Here is a 20682-nt window from a genome sequence, read left to right on the forward strand (position 1 = left end):
CAGTAGTCATTTACCCACTTTTCTGAAAACGTGTTGACAATAAAACTGATTTTTGAACTATTTTCCAGCAATTGTGAATGCACAACTATGTATGAATGAGTATAATTCTGCACTTGTATTGAGTGTAATAATCTGAGAATGTTTCAATGTCCGTGCATCACCTTCGTAGGGCAATGTTCCGAGGCTGTGACAATTTGACATTGCCATGAGTTTACCAATGAGAATGAACAAATTTGAAAGTGTACCAATGGGTGTAACAGTTTCAAAGTGTACAAATGGAAGTCACAAACCCGAGATGTGTCAATCTAAGAGTGTACCAATCTAAGAGTGTACCAATCTGAGAATGTACCACCTGAGAGTGTACCAATCTGGGAGTGTAGCAATCTGAGGGTGTACCAATCTGAGAGTGTACCAATCTGAGAATGTTCGAACATGAGGATGTACTAATCTGAGAGTGTACCAATCTGCTGGTGTACCAATCTGCTGGTGTACCAATCTGAGAGTATATAAATCTGTGCATGTACCAATCTGGGAGTGTACAAATCTCAGGGATAACCAATCTGAGAGAGTGCCAACCTGAGAGTGTACCAATCTGAGAGTGTACCAATCTAAGGGTGGACCAATCTGAGAGTGTACCAATCTGCTGGTGTACCAATCTGAGTGTACCAATCTGAGAATGTACCAATCTGAGAATGTACCAATCTGAGGGTGTACTAATCTGAGAGTGTACCAATCTGCTGGTGTACTAATCTGAGAATGTATCAATCTGAGAGTGTATAAATATGCACATGTACCAACCTGAGGGTGCACCAAGCTGAGAGAGTACCAATCTGAGAGTGTACCAATCGGAGAGTGTACCAATCTGAGGGTGCACCAATCTGAGAGTGTACCAGTCTGCTGGTGTACTAATCTGAGATTGTACCAATTTGAGAGTACAAATTTGCATGTGTACCGATCTGGGAGTGTACCAATCTGAGGGTGCACCAATCTGAGAGTGTGCCAGTCTGAGAGTGTACTAGTCTGAGAGTGTACCAATCTTCTGGTGTACCAATCTGAGAATGTACCAATCTGAGTGTACAAATTTGCGCATGTACCAATCTGGGAATGTACCAATCTGAGGGTGCACCAATCTGAGAATGTGCTAATCTGAGAGTGTACCAACATGAGAATGTACCAATCTGCGAGTGTAGCAATCTGGGAGTGTACCAATTTGAGAATGTACCAATCTGAGGGTGTACCAATCTGTTGGTGTACCAATTTAAGAATGTACCAATTTGAGAGTGCACTAATCTGCTGGTGTACCAATCTGAGAATGTTCCAATCTGAGGGTGTACCAATCTGAGAATGTACCAATTTGGGAGTGTACTAATCTGCTGGTGTACCAATCTGAGGGTGTACCAATCTGCTGGTGTACCAATCTGAGGGTGTACCAATCAGAGAGTGCATCAATCTGAGAGTGTACCAATTTGAGGGTGTACCAATCCACAAATATACAAATCCGGAAGTGCACCAATCTGAGAGTTTACCAATGTGAGAGTGTACCAAATGTGATCGTGTACCAATCCAAGAGTGTACCAATCTGAGACTGTACAATTCTGCAAATACACAAATCTGAGAGTGTACCAATCGGAAGATGCAACTGCGAGGCTACAATGATCTCACAGTATAACAGTCTGAGAACATCAATAAGCGTGTACTATACTGAGAGTGTACCAATCTTAAAGATGCATTCTATGTGTTTACCATTGTGGCTATGCCAAGCTGGCAGCGTAACATTCAGGGTGTGCCAATCGGAGTGTACCAATAAGAGTGCACCAATCTGGCAGTGTATTCATTTGAGATAAATCAATACATTGGGAAACTATTTAAATGTGTAGAAATCTAAGTGCAAGAATATGAGAATGTAACAATGAGTGCGCAAATCTGAGTGTGACAAAGCGGAGGGTATACCAATGAAAATACATCAACCTGAGAGCTCCCAAATCCTAGAGCACACATATCTGAGAGTGCACCAACCTGAGAGTGTAACAAAACAAGATCAATAAGTGTACTAGTCTGAGAGTATACCAACAAGGGTGCCCCAATTGATGAGTGTACCAGTAAGAGTGTTCCAATCTAAGTGGAATAATCTGAAATTGTAGAAATGAGTGCAGGAATCTGAATCCACAATCTGACATTGTACCAATGATTGTAACAGGCTGAGAATGTATCGATCTGACAATGTGCCAATGGGATTGTGGCAATGAATGTAACAAACTGAGAGTGCACCAATGAGAGTGCACCATGACAATCTGCGACATACTGAGGGCGCGTTCACCAATACAAGGACGCACAATGGGAGTGACTACACCTGAGAGCTTAAGGATCTGAGCATGCAGCAATCAGGGGGCGTACTATAGTGAGGCAATATCAAACTGACAGCGTCACCATCTGAGAGTTTACCACCTAGAGTAACACAATACAACTGGACAAAGTGAGAGTGTACCAGTGAGAACTCCAACCTGAGAGTCCATCCGGGAGAGGACACCAGTCTTGCGGTGTAACAATCTGAGGTTGTGCCATTTTGACCCAAACATACTGTGCTAAAATTTGAGTGCTCCAATCTGAGCAAGCATCAATTTCAGAGGGTAGAATTGAGAGTAATCCAATGTACCTGCGATATTGCACATCAATGTTGTTTAGTGCAGAATTAGTGTACAGCGATATGGGAGAGCTTCAGTCTTGAGCATATACCCATCTTAGAAAGTGAACAAATCTGCGAGTGTATCAGTGGACCTTTCATAGTACACCAACCTTCCACTGAGAGTGTACAATGGGAACGTACCCATCAGACAATGTACCAATCTGAGGGTGTACCATTGAGTTTAACCATCTGAGAATTGACAAATGAGGGTGCACCTATCTCACTGTGTAACAAACTGAGCGTCTGCCATTCCAACATTGCACCAATCACTGTGCTCCAATACGAAAGTGCCCCAATAAGAGGGAATCAATCCAACAATGTAACAGTATTCCAATGAGTGTAACAATGGGAGAGTACACCAATGAGAATGCGCGAAAGTGGTGATTTAACTATCCAAAAGTGTGCCAAAGTATGTAACAGTCTACGAGTGCACCAATGAGAGGCCACCTATCTCGCAGTGTAACCACCTAAGCATGTGACAATCTGGGAGGTTATCAGTAACCACACTAATAAATAAAAGTATGCCAATCGGATGGGCGAACGGTCTGAGAGAACACCAGCGTGGCAGTGTAGCCAATAGAGGGTGACAATATGACACTGCACAGCAAGAGTGAACAACTGTGAGTGTAACAATCTGAGATTGTAGCAACCCGACAGTGTGCCAATCTTGAGAGTGCGCCAATATGACACCACCAATCTAGCAATGTAAATTTCTGAAAGTGTGCCAATGAGTGTGACAATCTGAGAATATAACAATGAGGTACATCGATCTTGCAGTGTAACAATTTGGAAGTGCACCATTCTCACACCAAAACAAGTGTACTAGCGCAAGTACCTCGATCTAAGAGTGTAACAGTCTAGAGCTAATCCGTGTGTGTACCAAAGTGGCAGAGTAACTGTCCAAGAGGGTTCCAATGTAACATGCTGATGATACCAATGTGAGGAAACTAATCAGGCCCAATATTAATCTGAGGGTGTCGTATCCTGATCTTATATCAATCAACACATGCAACATAAGAGTGTAACCACGATAATGTACCACTCTGAGAGTGTACCAGTCTGGGAGTTGACAATATGAAACTGTACCAGCAAGTGTACCAATCAGTGAGAGAAACAATCAGTGAGTGTACCAATCTAATCTGCGAGTGTACCAATCAGCGAGTGTACCAATCTGCGAGTGTAACAAATAGTGAGTGTACAAATCAGAACATGTATCAGTCACGGTGAACCAAACAGTGTACCAATCAGCGAATGTAATCAGAAAGTGTACCAGTCAGAGAGTGTACCATTCAGTGAGTATACCAATCAGCAAGCATACCAATTAGAATATGTACCAATCAGAGTGAACCAATCAGAAAGTGTACCAAACAACGAATGTACCAATCAACGTGTATCAGACAGGGTACACCAATCTGTGTGTAGTATGCCAGTGATAGTTCTCCAAACCAGTATGCACAAATTCCAGAGATCAGAATGAGAGTGAACAGATCTAAGAATGTACCAATGAGACTGAACCAATTATAAAGTGGACCAATAAGGGTGAGCTATTCCATGCGTACTAATCTGAGAGTGTATAAAGACACCAATCTGGCAGATTGATTTGAGATTGGCCCAATGAGAGTATACCAATTGTGTATGAACAAGTCTAAAAGTATACCAATTAGTTCACAGTGTGTACCAGTGTGCGGGTGTACTGTGTAACAATCTGGGAATATGCCAATGGGAGTCAATTTGTGATTGCGTCAATGACAGTGCAACAGTCCAAGAGTGTACTCATTAGAGTGTACTAATCTGAGAGTGTACTAATCTGAGAGTGTACTAATCTGACAGTGTACTAATCTGAGAGTGTACTAATCTGACAGTGTACTAATCTGAGAGGATCAGTGAAAAGTGAAACAATTTCTGAGCGCAGTAATCTGGCAATGTAACCATTTGAGGTTGCAACCAATTGAGAGATAAGCAGTGAGTATACTCTTCAGTGAGGATGCAGCAATTTTTCAGGCTGACAATCAGAGTGTAGTAATGCCAGAATGCACCATGACGAGAGTGCATCAGCCTGACCGTGTACCAACTGGAGGGTGCACCATTTAAGAGGGCAATATGTTGGCAGGGCAAAAATTTGAGAGTGCCAATGAGTTTAACAATCTGATTTGATTTGATTTATTATTGTCACATGTATAGTATACAATGAAAAGTATTGTTTCTTGCACGCTATACAGACAAAGCATACCATTCATAGGGAAGGAAAAGAAAGAGTGAAAAATATAGTGTTACAGTCATAGCTAGGGTGTAGAGAAAGATCAACTTAATGTGAGGTAAATTCATTCAAAACTCTGATGGCAGCAGTGAAGAAGCTCTTCTTAAGTCAGTTGGTACGTGAATTCAGACTTTTGTATCTTTTTCCCGATGGAAGAAAGTGGAAGAGAATGTGTCCGGGGTCCTTAATTGTGCTGGCTGCTTTTCTGAGGCAGCGGGGTGTGTACACAGTGTCAATGGGTGGGAAGCTGGTTTGAGTGGACTGGGCTTCGTTCACAGCCCTTTGCAGTTTCTTGTGGTCTTGGACAGAGCAGGAGCCATACCAAGCTGTGATACAACCAGAAAGAATATGTCTATGGTGCATCTGTAAAAGTTGGTGAGAGTTATAGCAGACATACCAAATTTCCTTAGCCTCATGAGAAAGTAAAACGTTGGTGGGCTTTCTTGATATAGTGTCGGCATGGGGGGACCAAGACAGGTTGTTGGTGATCTGGACACCGTGTGTACCATGCTGAGAGTGTACCAATGAGTGTGCACCAGAGGGAGGACCAATCTGTGAATGAGCCAATGAGACTGCACCACTCTAACAATCTAAGTTTTCACTAATGAATGTTTGCCAATCAGAGTGGAGCAATGGGAGCCTGCCAATTAACATGGACCAATCATGATGCACCAGTCTCTGAGTGCCCCAATCTATTTGTAGCAGTGTGTATGCGCCATGTGTTTCTGTGGTGTAGAGGTTATTCCGTTTGCCGGCTGGGTGAAAGATGTCTATGTGAGTGCAACAATCTGAGAGTGGACTCATTTTCTAGTGTAACGATCTGAAAGTGTATCAAAATGGGAGTGTAACAATCTCGCAGCGTGTCTCTGCGTTTGCGATAATCGCATTGCATATCACACAGACTGTGGCATGAAGTGTAAAAACCAGAGGGGTTATCAGTGAGGGTAAACCAGTCTGAGGGTGCACCAGCCCAGGCGTGTGTTACTGGAGGATGCGCAAATCCGACACTCTATCAATGACTGTCACCATAGGAACCACCTGAGAACGTACCAATGAGATGGCAAAAGTCCTGAGAGTGTACCAATGAAAGTACGCAAAATTGGGATGTAACAATCTGCTTGTTTACCAATGAGGGTATAGCTTTCCGAGTGTATCAATCTGAGGGACAGATCAATGTAGGAGTACGCGCATCTGAGTATACCACTGAGAGTGTGCAATTTGTGATTGTAAGATTCTGAGAGTGTGCCAGTGGGAATGCACCAATCTGAGCAGACATCAATTTGCATTTACTTCAATCTCAGGGCGAGTGTGCCAATCCAAGAGTTGATCAGTCTGATAGTGTGTCAGTCTGAGAATGTACGGGTAAGGGTGTGCCAGCCAGGCAGTGTTGCAATATGAGAGTATGCCTGTAAAATTGGAACAATCTGAGATTGTTCTATCTGACCGTGAGAGCACAAATACAATTGTTCCATTGGGTATACACCATATGACAATGTAACAATCTGGAGGTGTATCAATTAGAACCCAGTATTCTGAGTGTACACAATTGAGGTGGCAGCCATCTGACAGTTCAAGCATCGAGGGTGTTTCAATGAGTGTACTAATGAGAATATACAATCAAAGCCTATACCAGTCCAGGACTGTACCAATCCAAGTGTATTCCAATTTAAGGGTGCATTAAACTGTGTGTGTGATAATGAGTGTCATAATGAGGCAGAGCTAATATGAGTTCACCATTCAGAAAGCAAACATATGATCTTACCCCAGTCTTGCAATATATCAGGATGAGAGTGTACCAATCTGATAGTGCACCAATCTGAGGGTGTACTAATGGCTGTAACAACCTGACATGTATCAATAAGAATGTATCAAACTGAAAACATACTAATCAAATTTTCCCAATCTAAAAGTGTTCAAATCTGAGTGAACCAATCTGTCGGACAACGATCTGATAATGTGCCAGTGAAGCTTCACTAATTTTACAGTGTGACACTTTGAGAGAAGGCCAAGCAGTCACCAAGCTTTGAGTGTGTCAATTTGAGAATGACCCAAATTCACAGTGTACCAATCTGGGAGTGTACCAATCTAAGACTGTACCAGTGTACACCCTTTGAGTGTACCAATCTGAGAGTGTACCAGTCTAAGGGTGTACCAATCTGAGGTTGTACCAATCTGAGAGTACACAAGTCTGAGGGTATATCAATCTGAGAGTGTACCAATCAGAGGGTGTACCAAGCTGAGAGTGTACCAATCTGAGAGTGCATGAATCTGAGAGTGTATCAATCTGAAGTACAACAATCTGAGAGTGTATCAATCTGGGAGTGTACCAATCTGAGAGTGTATCAATCTGGGAGTGTACCAATCTGAGAGTGCCCAAATCTGAGTGCATCAAGCTGAGAGTGTACCAATTTGGGAGAGTACCAATCTGAGCGTATCAATCTGAGTGTACCAATCTGAGAGTGTACCATACTGACAATATACCATATTGAGAATGTACCGATCTGAGAGTGTACCAGTCTGAGAGTGTACCATACTGACCGTACACCAGTTATAACATGTGACAATGAGAATTTAACAATGTGAGAGTATATCAATCAGAGTAAACCATCCTAATGTGAACATCTGAGAGTGTACCAATCTAAAACTGTACCAATCTGAGAGTGCACTAATCTGGGAGTGTACCAATCTGAGAGTGTTCCAATCGGAGAGTGTGTCATACTGAGGGTACACCAGTTACAACATGTGACAATGAGAATGTAACAGTCAGCAATTGTACCAATCAGAGGAAACCATTCTAGTGTGAAGGAGAGTGTACCAATGTGAGTGTATCAATGTGAGAGTACAAGAATTTGAGTGTACCAATCTGAGATGTATATACAGACAGAATGTATCAAACTGAAGATGTAACAATTTGAGAGTGTACCAATCTCACAGTGTACCAGTATTAGAGCGTGCCAATTGGAGAGTGTATCAATCTGAGCATGTACTAATCTGAAAGTTTATGGGGGAATTTTCCCGTTCTGTCCACCACGGGAATTGGATCATCAAAGATCTGTTGACCTCGGGTGGGATTTTCCCGTTTTGGAGCGAGCGCAGCCAGAAAATCCCACCCTATGAATCTGAAAGTGTTCGAATTTGAGAGTGTTCCAGTATGAAGGTGTACCAATCTGTCCCACAAAATCCTGAGAATATATCACTGAAATTGCACACATCTCATAGTGTAGCAATTTAAGAATGTACCAATTGGAATGTATCAGTTTTTCAGTGTAACAATCAGAGAGTGATCCAATCTTAGTTTGCGCCAATGAGAGTGCACCGATCTGAGTGTGCATCATTGAAAGTGCTCCAATCCAAAATCTAAACAGTTTGAGAATGTATCAATGAGAGTGACCCATTCTAAGAGTGTACCAATCTGAGAGTGTACCAGTCTGAGGAGATACCAACCTGAGAGTGTACCAATCTGAGCTTGTACCAATCTGGGAGTGTACCAATCTGAGGGTGCACCAATCTGAGAGTGTACCAATCTGAGAATGTACCAATCTGAGAGTGTACTAATCTGAAAGTACACCAATCTGGATGTACTGATCTGGGAATGTACCATTCTGAAAGAGAATAAATCTAAGGGTGCACCAATCAGATCCCATCATTTGAGAACACGATATTCCAACATTGCACCAATCTGAATGTATCCATCTGAGAGTGTACCAATCTGAGGGTATACTAAGATGAGAGTGTACCAATTTGAAAGTTTACCAATTGAAGAGTGTATCAATCTGAGTGTGTACCAATCTAAGAGATTAGCAACCTGGGAGTTTAACAGTCTGAGAGTTTAACAATCTGTGTGTACCAGTTTACGAGTGTGCCACTCTGTGTCTGAGATCTTTAAACGTTTATTTATTAGTCACAAGCAGGCTTACATCAACACTGCAATGAAGTTACTGTGAAAATCCCTCTAGCCGCCACACTCCGGCGCCTGTTCGGGTTACACTGAGGGAGAATTTAGCACCTAACCAGCACGTCTTTCGGACTGTGGGAGGAAACCGGAGCACCCGGATGAAACCCACGCAGACACGGGGAGAACGTGCAGACTCCGCACAGACAGTGACCCAAGCCGGGAATCGAACCCAGGTCCCTGGCTGCTGTGAGGCAGCAGTGCTAACCACTGTGCCACCGTGCTGGCCTAGTGCTGTGCCAATTTGTTCCAATGAAAGTGCGCCAAGATGGCAGAGTACCCATGTGATTGAGAGTGTGCCAATGAATTTTATAATCTGAGACTACACCAATGAAATTGCACAAATTGAGCATTGTAACAATGTGAGTGTGCAGAGTTTGTGTGTATCCATGGTTTAGTGCACGAATTCACTGGTATACCTGTCACAGAATGGCCCAATCTGAGTGTAATAACCTTTGTTTGTATCAATGCAAGTATACTATTCTGAGTGTACAAGTGAGTAACCAATCTGACAGCACATCAGTCTGTGTGTGCACAAATGAGAAGGCATTAACCTGAAATGCTCCAATGAGAATTATCCAATGTAAGAATGGAGAGAACCCAAGAACACCCCAAAGTGTGTACACTAATCAGGGAATAAATCCAAGAGTACACCAATCAGAGTGATGAAAATCTAAGATTGCACCAATCTGAATGTACTGAACCTGAGAGAGAACTATACTGCATGTGTACCAGTTTCACAGTGTCCAATGAGAGTTCTTCATTTTAACAGGGTTCAATGAGTACATCAGTGAGTGTGTATCAAGCCGCCCTGCAAAGTCCTAAGAATATACCAATGAATTTGCACCAATCACAGTGTAACAATTTAAGAAAATGAGAATGTATCAGTTTTTGAGTGACGATCTGAGAGTGTACCAATCTTAGAACCAATGAGAATGCACCAATCTTAGTATGCATCATTGAGAGTGCTCCAATCCAAGAGTTAACATTTTGAGAATATATCAATGAGAGTGATCCATTCTGAGAGTATACCAATCTGATAATGTGCCAATTTCAGCATATACCAATCTGAGAGTATACCAATCTGAGCATGTACCAATCTGAGAGTGTGCCAGTCTGAGAGTGTACCAATCTGAGCATATCCCAATGTGAGAGTGTACCAATCTGAGAGTATACCAAACTGAGCATGTACCAATCTGAGAGTGTACCAATCTGAGCATGTACCAATCTGACAGTATACCAATCTGAGGGTGTACCGAGCTGAGAATGTACCAATCTGGGAGTGTACCAATCTGAGAGTGTGTACCAATTTGAGAGTGTACCAATCTGAGAGTGTACCAATCTGAGCATGTACCAATCTAAGAATATATCAATCTGAAGGTGTACCAATTTGAAAGTGTACCAACCTGAGCATGTACCAATCTGAGAGTGTACCAATTTGAGAGTGTACCAATCTGAGTGTGTGCCAGTCTGAGAGTGTACCAATCTGAGCATATCCCAATGTGAGAGTGTACCAATCTGAGAGTGTATCAAACTGAGCATGTACCAATGTGAAAGTGTAGCAATCTGAGCATGTACCAATCTGAGAGTATACCAATCTGAGAGTGTACCAATTTGAGGGTGTACCAATCTGAGAATCTACCAATCTGAGAGTGTATAATTTGAGCGTGTACCAATCGAAGAGTATATCAATCTGAAGGTGTACCAATTTGAAAGTGTATCAATCTGAACATGTACCAATCTGAGAGTGTACCAATTTGAGAGTGTACCAATCTGAGTGTGTAACAATATGAGAGTGTACCAATCTGAAAGTGTGCCAATCTGAATGTGTACCAATCTGAGCATGTACCAACCTAAGAGGATATCAATCTGATGGTATACCAATTTGAGAGTGTGCCAATCTGAGAGTGTACCAATCTGAGGGTGAGCCAATCTAACTTTAACAATTTGCATTTGGACCAATGTGTGTGTACTAATGAGAATTAACCAATGTGAAATTATCCAATCAGAGAGTTGAACAATCAGTGGATGGATCAATCTGACCGTGTCTGACCACGGATGCGGATTTTAACAATCTGAAATGGTATAAGTTTGAGAGTGTACTAATGAGAGGATGATAATCTGAGTGTACCAATGGACTCTGGCAGCGTTATCATCTGGGACTATATCGATGAGTGTAACGTTCGGAGAGTGAAGTGATGAGAAATCAAACTGAACTGCCACTAAACCAGGAGTCTGCATCAGCCTGGGAGGCACCAGTGTGAATGTAAAACCTGTGCATCAATGTGCATCGGCAAGAGTGAGCTAAATAAAGAGTGTTAAAGCAAGGGAGAAATAATCTGAGATGTGTGCCAATGAGATTGTATCAGTCTGAGAGGACACCAGCCCAAAAGTACATAAATCGTACCAATGAGAGGATCAAATTTGAGATTTTGCACGCTATTGGGAGTTAGTAATGATGAGAGTGCATCGCGTTGAGCATGTAACAATCTGTAGGGAGTGTCCCATACCGAGAGCGTACCAATGAGGGAGAACCAGTCTAACAGTGTGCCAATCTGAGGACATGCCAGCCTCAGAGTTTGCCATTCTGAGATAATGGCAATCGGAGCTTGCAGCAGTCTGTGGGGAGGTGATGGTGGAATGGTACTATCACTAGACTATTAATCTAGAAGCTCAGCTAATATTCTGGGGACCTGGGTTTGAATCCTGACACAGCAGGTAGTGGAATTTAAATTCAATAAAAAAACAGATCTACTGTTGCACAGAGAGAGGGCACTGGGTTCTTACCACTTTGCTAAAGTGTCTGATGCATTTTATTAATCAAAACTTAAATTGACCCTAACTTACGTTTTATGATGTAGGAATTGCAGGGATTGTAACCCCTGAGACCAGCGTTTCCTGCTTTTGGTGATATCATTTGGGCGCCACGGTGGCACAGTGGTTAGCACTGCTGCCTCACAGTGTCAGGGACCCGGGTTCGATTCCCAGCTCGGGTCACTGTCTGTGATCTGCATGTTCTCCCTGTGTTTGCGTGGATTTCCTCCAGGTGCTCTGGTTTCCTCCCACAGTCCAAAAGACGTGCTGGTTAGGTGCATTGGCCATGCTAAATTCTCCCTCAGTGTACCTGATCAGGCGCCGGAGTGTGGCGACGAGGGGATTTTCGCAGTAACTTCATTGCAATGTGAATGTAAGCCGACTTGTGACACTAATAAATAATCTGATGTACCTTTCACCGTCTACTATTTTAGCACCAGCGTGTCAGCCTAAACTTTCTCTGCCAAAATAACTCTGTGGGTAAAATTGGCAATGAACTCCTCTGGAAGCAAATTTGTCAAGAGCGACCTCCACCTGACCTTGTGGCTTAAAGGTGCTACTTCAATGGAGGAAATCTTAACACAATCTCTCGCCTGAAGTAAATAGATCAGTTGGAGCTAATGAGCCCTGTTTTTCCCGGGCTGATGTTTTGGAGGTTCAGTAAAGTCTGCCTTTTAAGTAATTATTTGCTTCTAGTAGTGAAATAAATCTCTGTCAGCATAGAATTCCCAAGGGAATAACGGTTCCTGCATAGATCAACCACACAGGCAAATATTTGGCCAACTAAAACATGTCACCATGATATGTGCGGTGTGAGTCAGCAATTGAGTCTTTGATGCCAGGGAGTAAAATGGTGTAATTAGAATCATCATTTTTTTATTGCTAACTATTTCTTTATCTAGCGTGAGGGAAAAAACTGTCCCTTTGTCAAATTCAAGCTTCTGTGCTCCTTACTTGCGATTCACAGATCTGAAAATGATTGAAAAAATGAATTAGTGCTCACTATCTCTGAAGATGGTTTAGGATCAAACCACTTGATTTGACCCAATTAGTATCCCGTCTGGTGAATCAGCCCCACTTTGCCATCTTTTCACAATATCCTCAATCCTTCCTGTCAACACTCCCCCCTACCCCCGCCTCTCCCCTCCCGCACCTCCCCCCCGCCTCCCCCCCCCCTCCCCCCCCGGTGATCTCCACCCCGACTCCAATCATTTCAACCCCTCCCTACCTCACCCCCAGCAACCTCAACCTCTCCTCCCTACCTTATCCTCATTAACTCAACTCCTCCTCCCTACCTCACTCCGAGCAGCCTTAACCCCTCCTCCCTATCTCATCCTCAGAAACCTCGATGTGGAGATGCTGGGGTTGGACTGGGGTAGGCACAGTAAGAAGTCTCACAACACCAGTTAAACACCAGATGAAGATCACCTGATGAAGGAGCAGCGCTCCGAAAGCTCGTGTTACCAAATAAACCAGTTGGACTTTAACCTGGTGTTGTGGGACTTCTTACTGTGCCCAATAACCTCAACTCCTCCTTCCTACCCCATCCTCAGCAGCCTCAATCCCTCCTCTCTATCTCATCCCAGTAACCTCAGCCCCTTCTCCCTGCTTCATTCCCATATAATCTGAACTGCACCCTCATCCCTAAATGCCCAGTAAACTCAATCCAGTACCTTTCCTCATTGCCAACCTCAGCATGACCTCTCTGTAAAAGCACATCAAGCTTGCCTATGGATTCTGATTGAGGAAGTGTTTATTGTGCTGGACATCAGAGCCCAGTGATGATGAAATCAAAGCCCTCTCATCATAATGAAAGTAGTCCAGATGAAAACTCTGAGAACATGCCACTTTTTTTTGTCGTTAATGAGTGATGGATATGCCAATATAGTGGCAGCTGTATCATCGGCAGACTAAAGTGAAGGACCGATTGCTCACAATTCCATACACATTGGGTTCATCCTAAACCCAACAAGCATAGTGCATAATTCTGAACAATGTTTTTTTTATTCATTCATGGGACATGGGCGTCACTGGCTGCCCATCATTTATTGCCCATCCCTAGTTGCCCTTGGAGGGCAGTTAAGAGTCAATCACATTGCTGTGGCTCTGATGTAGGCCAGACCAGGTAAGGACTGTAGATTTCATTCCCTAAAAGACATAGTGAACCAGATGAGTTTTTCCAACAATCATTTCGTGGTCATCAGTAGATTCTTAATTCCAGAATTTTTTTTTTTAATTGAATTCAAATTTCACCAGGTGCTGTGACAGGATTCGAACCCGGGTCCCCAGAACGTTAGCTGAGTTTCCTGGATTAATAGGCTAGCGACAATACCACTACGCCATCACCTCCCCTTATGTGTCCACGTCACTCTGTGTTGAATCATGTTCACCATATGAATTGACTCTGGGAGCCTGTTCTATTGCATGTATGTTTCCTTTGTAAAGTGAGCTTGGACGACAAAAGCAATGTTTAAAAGTCATTTTGACAGAGTCATGAATAGGCAATGGGGAGGTGGTGGCATAGATGTGGTGGTATTGTCACTGGACTAGTAATCCAGAGACCCGGTTAATGCTCTGGGGACCCGGGTTCCAATCCCACCATGACAGATGGTGCAATTTGAATTCAATAAAAATCTGGAATTATAAGTATAATGGTGACCATGAAACCATTGATGATTTCTGGAAAAACCCATCTGGTTCACTAATGTCCTTTAGGGAAGAAAATCTGCCATCCTTACCTGGTCTGGCCTACATGTGACTCCAGAGCCACACAATGTGGTTGACTCTCAACTGCCCTCAGGCAACTAGGAATGGGCAATAAATGCTGGCCCAGCCAGCGACACCCATGTCCCATGAATGAATCAAAATAATTTAAAGAAATACTCCTCAATATTGTACAGGGATTATGGGTTGTAATGTTGAGTGCAGTGAGGGAGAGGGGGTTGTAGTATTACACGCATAAAAGCAATACAGGCAAGAGTGTGCAGTGTAGAGCTGATTGCAGCACAAGAGAGTTGGTCTATCATGCTGAAGGCAGTGGCAGACGGTGTTTTGCATTGTTTACACAGGCCTTTTCCATTGTAAATGAATCTAATTGCACCATTCCCCTGGGGTTTGTATGGATAGACCACCTCAGTCGTGACTGGGAGAAGCTAGATTAAAGTTTTTATGGGGAAAAGCTGACGTCGCAACAGTGAACAACGATTTGCAAATAAGAAGTTCGTACAAATTTTTAATATAATGAACAACTGTATCAAATCGATTTCCGTAAAAATAAGACCAGAATAAATAATGGTGATTGTAACCTAGTATACCCCGGGAGAATGAGATGGGTTCATGTCAGACATATGAGTTCACTCTGCAATGGAGCATTGTCAGGTGGCTCAATCCACCCAGACTTCACTCATTCGGTCAGTGAAGTGGAAGGATCCCTGAGGAGATTCCTAGTGGCGCTGACTGCTTCACTGAGCTTCCACGCTTGGGCTTAATCGTTCACTTTGTGCTTTGGAAGTGCTTTTCTCTGTCAAGTGCGTCGTGTAACGTAGAGCTGTCAGCTGTGACTCAGTAGGTGGCCCTCTTGTCTTGAGCTGGGGAGATTGTGGACTTGAACCTAACCCGGAAAACTGAGCAGGCCGACCTGCCCAGTGCAGAGCTGAGGGACTGCTGCCGGGTTCAAGGTGGCAATAACTCACTTCGAAAGAGTTTCTGAGCCAGTGCCCTCTCTGCCTTCTCAGGTGGGTCTTAAACACTGTGGATCCTAACCACACTGCTGCCCCACAGCGCCAGCAACTCGGGTTCGATGCTTGGTTTGGATGACTGTCTGTGCAGACTCTGTACGTATCTGCATGGGTTTCCTCCCACAGTCCAAAAGACGTGCTGGTTAAGGTGCATTGGCCATGCTAAATTCTCCCTCAGTGTACCCGAACAGACGCCGGAGTGTGGCGACTAGGGGATCTTCACACTAACTTCATTGCAGTGTTAATGTAAGCCTACTTTGTGGCAATAATAAAAAATAAATAAATTCAACAATCCAATGGCACTATTTTGTAGAAGAGCAGGCGAATTCTCCCTCTGTCCCTGACCAATATTTATCCCTCAACCAGCGTCACGAAGACAAATTATCTGCTCATTATAATGTTGCTGCCTGAGGGATCTTGCTGTGTGCAAGTGGCCTGATGCATTTCCTACTTTGCTACACTTCCGAGGTACCTCATCGGCTGTAAAGCACTCTGGGACTTCCAGAGTCCGTGAAAAGTGATATTCTGATTTGTGAGTCTTGCTACAACTTGTTGGGTAGAACAATTCTGTCTGATTTTCCTTGTCAACCTTCCTCAGCCTTGATTTCCTCTGAAAATTGAACCTTTCAGTGCAGGAAATAGTTTAATTGGCCAACCTCATCACGCCTTCCAAACCGGAATCACCTAATTTCGCCTCATCCGAAAAATGCAGGGATCTGGTCAGGGATATAAAGGAATAGTTCTGAAGAAGCGTTATCCTGACTCAAAACATTGGCTCTATTCTCTCTCCACAGACACTGTCAGACCTGCTGAGGTTTCCCAGCATTTTCTGCTTTTGTTGTGTAAAGGAATAGTGTTTGAGTTCTTCTAGAAGCATGTTAATCGATGCTCCTCGATTATTTTTGTATGTTCTAGCACTATAATGTCAACCTGGTGCATTTGCCACTTGTTAGAGTTTGAAGTACTTCAAATCAGCTGGCAACGCTTACGCAGTCGATTAACCTCAGGGGGGAACGAGGGCCTAGTGGTATTAGCGCTGGACTATTAATCAAGAAACTCAGCTAATGTTCCGGTGACCTGGGTTCAAATCCTGCCTCGGTAGATGATGGAATTTAAATTCAATAAGGATAAGAATCTAGTGATGGCCATGAAACCATTGTCAATTGTTGGAAAAACCCATCTGGTTCACGAATGCCCTTTAGGGAAGGAAATCTGCCGTCCTTACCCGGTCTGGCCTACATGTGACTCCAGAGCCACAGCAATGTGATTGATTCTCAACTATCCTCCAACAGCAACCAGGGATGGGCAATAAATGCTGGCCAGCCAGCGACACCCATGTCCCATGAATGAAAAAAAAGGAGTTACTAGTTCTTCAGCTAAAAAAGTTTTAAGTTTAATTATTAGTAGTGTACATTAATACTGCAATGAAGTAGGAATGGTTTGAAACATTAAGCTTGTGGTGGAGGCCGAGATGATGTAGAACCACTGTAGATATGTTGCTTGTTCTTTCAACCTGGCTCATTATCTGGCTTCTGGACTGTTGGCGCTCGTATTTAGACCTGCACCATCGGCAGCATTTGTACTGTACACCCCCAGAATATGGTTCTGTACACTTTAGGATTTTCCTGCAGGTTAATAGATGGCAGGTCGGGGAATAACTGTAGCTTCAGTTACTCCAAGCGCATGTCCGGCTGCAATCTCAGAGTGCGCTCTTGTTTCCATTACAGCCCCGAGACCCTGCCAGAGAAACTGTATTACAGTGAGGCACTTTGAACCTCCTGCTGGGTCAGTGTGCTAGTTAGCTTAGTCATCATTAACTTGGGGGGGGGGGGGGGGGGGGCAGTCTGATCCGTCACAGGCCTCCGTTCTCCGCCTTTGAGCTTTCAGGCGGTCAGGGCATGCTAATGCTAATTTTCCCGTTGGGCAAGTATGCGCGCAACACAACTATTTTCTTCTCTCCGTAAATCCCTTTGCCTCTCAACCTCCTTCTCTTCCTTTTAGTGCCTTCATTTACAACTTACTTCTCTGACCAAAGCGTAGTGGTATTACCACTGAACTAACAATCCACAGAACCAGAGTAATGCTCTGGGGACTCCGGTTCAAATCCCGCCATGGCAGAGTGTGAAATTTGAATTCAATAAAAATCTGGAATTAAAAGTCTAATGATGACCATGAAACCCATTGTCGATTGTCATAAAAACACATCTGGTTCACTAATGTCCATTTAGGTTAGGAAATCTGCCGTCCTTACCTGGTCTGGCCGACATGTGACTCCAGACCCACGGCAAATGTGGTTGACTCTCAAATGCCCTCTGAATTGGAGGGTAGTTAGGGATGGGCAATAAATGCTGGGCCCAGCCAGTGACGCCCACATCCCGTAAGAACGAATATATTAAACAAAATCTCCTTCCTTGGTTCGCCGTCCATTTTGTTTCATCTGCGACACACCTCGGGCGCGTTGCTAGGCGCGGTGTGTGAAAAAGAGTTGTTGGTTGTGTGTGGTCGTGGGTCAGCAGCTAACCCACTCTGCCACCTGGAGCCTCAGAGGCAGGCGATGTAATGTCCGGTGCAAAATCAGACTTGCATATTTGAACAGGCAGGGTGGGAGATTACTGAGCGCAGTCATCACGCGACTGGCCTGTAAATAGCATCACGCAGTAAGGCAGTAAATGCTAACTGCAGGACCCAACCACAAGAAATGCCGGCCCACGGGTTCCTGTGCTGAATAATGGTTTCTCGAGAGCATCTAATTGTAGTGCTTTGTTATGTACCCAGTGATGACTGCAATAAGCACGGATAACCCCGCATTCGAGACATTAATCTCCAGCTTTTTTTCTCTTTTTGTTGCAGATACCTTATGAATGTAAGCTTTGAGGGGAGGAATCTCTCTTTCAGTGAAGACGGGTACCAGATGCATCCCAAATTAGTCATAATCTTACTGAACAAAGAGCGAGTCTGGGAGAAGGTAAGGATTTCTGTGATTCCTTGAAAGGAATATTTAATGTTTTATTGAAATATAGAGGGGGTGTGTGTATGTGAACCGGTTGTCATAGAATTGAATCACGACTGTGCAAAAGGAGGCCATTCGGCCCATCAAGTCTGCACCAACTCTCTGACAGAGCATTTTACCACACCCCCCCCTCCCCCCCGCCCTATCCCTGTAATCCCATGTATTTAGCATGGCCACTCCACCTAACCTACAGATCTTTGTACACTAAGGGGAAATTTAGCATGGCCAATCCACCTAAACAGCACATCTTTGGACTGTGGGAGGAAACTGGAGCACCCGGAGGAAACCCAAACAGACATGGGGAGAACATGTAAACTCCACACAGTCACCCAAAGATGGAATCGAACTTGGATCCCTGGCACTGTGAGGCTGCAGCGCTAACCACTGTGCCACCTTGCTGCCCATGCAGATGCAGGGCTAATTAACAAGCACCCTTCACGACATCCCCAGTGCCAGCCAGTGAAATGGTCATCTCAATGGGTGCATTTGACAGTGCAAATGAACAAAGAGCTGGTGTGAGGCTTCTAAATAGCCGTGCATGTTGAATGTGTTCTGAGCGAAGGCCTCCACAAGCAGTGCAGTTGTGGAGAGTTGACAACAGGGTGTGGGATTCCTGTCCACCCTGATTAGATCACCCTCAAAATTTCTAACCTCCAAAAGACCGTCAGCTGAGTTTATGCATATTGTCCTCATAATCTAACTCTTGAAATCACTCTAAATCTGGCCTGAAGTCCTTCCTGTGAAATGTTCATCCCAGGCTCCGTTTACCTGTTCAGATGTAAGTGAAAAAACTCACAGCAATATTTAAGGGGGATTTGGGAGCAGGATTTCCATCACTGATCTCTGAGCCCGATCAGGATTAATTTGCCCCGTGCTCTCTTGAAGATTAGTGATATAGAGGGGAACCTGTAAATGTAGTAGGACGCGTGCCTTCCACTGTGTTTAAAAAAAAAACTCCTGCTGCCCTACACTGTGCTCAGATGACTAATTCTGATTTGATTGCCTGTAGGTTGGGAAATGGGAGGCGAAGAGGCTGACGATGAAGTACCACGTCTGGCCCCGGTACTACTTGTTCTCAGAGTCGGAGGAAGAGGATGACCACCTGAGCATCGTCACCCTGGAGGAGGCGCCCTTTGTCATCGTGGAGGACGTCGACTCCTTGAGTGGAACGTGCATGAGAAACACGGTGCCGTGCAGGAAACAAGTCAGAGCCATGTAGGTTTGGGCCAACTCACCCCTCTTTGCTTTTTGAGCAATGCCTCACGTGTGCCAGTGGGTAAGAAAACAGCCAGGTGAAGATCCGTCTCTTGTAAGGCAAGGCATCGGTCAGGTGGGATATGAATGGCCATTTTGTGCTCAAGGCAAATTTCTATCCCATTGGTTGTAAGGGCCCCAGGTTCTGCTGTGAGGCGGAGAGCCTAATTATAATATTTAAAATATGTATCTTCCAATTTGATAGATTTTTTGGGTATGGATGAATATGGGGATAGTCCTGGGAGGTGGCATTGAGGTAGAAGATCTTCCACGGTTTTAGTGAATGAAAGAATAGGCTTGAAGGTAGAGTTGCCAACCCTCCCGGTTGAAATAGCTCCTCAGAGGTCGACATCCCTTCACCAGATTCCCCTTATTTAGTTGTCTCGACTCATAAGAGTGCTTCAGGTACAAAGTCAGAATCCGGAGTGTCAGTAGCCCTGACACCCTCAATATATACACAGACCCCCGATTGGGCAGGCAATCATTACCTCAATCAGGGAGCTCATACTCCAAGAGGCCCACCTCATGGGACCCATTGAGGTCATTATAGTCCAGAGGCTCCAGCAACTGCAGATCAATCCCCCAGGACACTGCCGTGCGTGCAACCCTGAAGAAAAATCATCGGGGTAGTAAAAAGAAAGAACCAGGAATAAAAATGGGAGAGGGGCGGAGACTGTTTGGCCGACAGTCAAGCTTCATCCAATTGGGTAATGAATCCTTTTGCTTTCTGATTGGCGTAGGAACATTTAAGGCTACGGGCCAAGTGATGGTAGGTGAGATTAGGTGGGAGTTCAGGTGTTTCTCGCGTGTCGGTGCAGACTCGATGGGCCAAAGGGCCTCTTCTGCACTGTGTGATTCAATGGTTCTATGAAGGCAGTGAGTCACAAGGATGGACGTGTTGGCTGACTAATGGCTGGAGCGTGGGGGCAAGCATTACGATTAAACCTCCAGGAATACATTTCCTCACAATTAGGC

At 44.1% G+C, this 20682-nt stretch overlaps 1 protein-coding gene across 1 annotated transcript in view; it reads left to right on the forward strand.

Annotated features, from left to right (window-relative positions):
- Positions 1-20682, forward strand: part of LOC144509514 (glutamate receptor ionotropic, NMDA 2B-like) — a 359314-nt gene that overhangs the window by 247775 nt on the left and 90857 nt on the right. Inside the window, exons 4-5 of the mRNA XM_078238420.1 lie at positions 18294-18408; positions 19463-19668. Of these exons, the coding sequence (XP_078094546.1) occupies positions 18294-18408; positions 19463-19668 (321 nt within the window). The remainder of the gene's footprint in view (positions 1-18293; positions 18409-19462; positions 19669-20682) is intronic.

Source organism: Mustelus asterias, chromosome 21 (genome assembly GCF_964213995.1).
Source record: "Mustelus asterias chromosome 21, sMusAst1.hap1.1, whole genome shotgun sequence".
Lineage (NCBI taxonomy): Eukaryota > Metazoa > Chordata > Chondrichthyes > Carcharhiniformes > Triakidae > Mustelus > Mustelus asterias.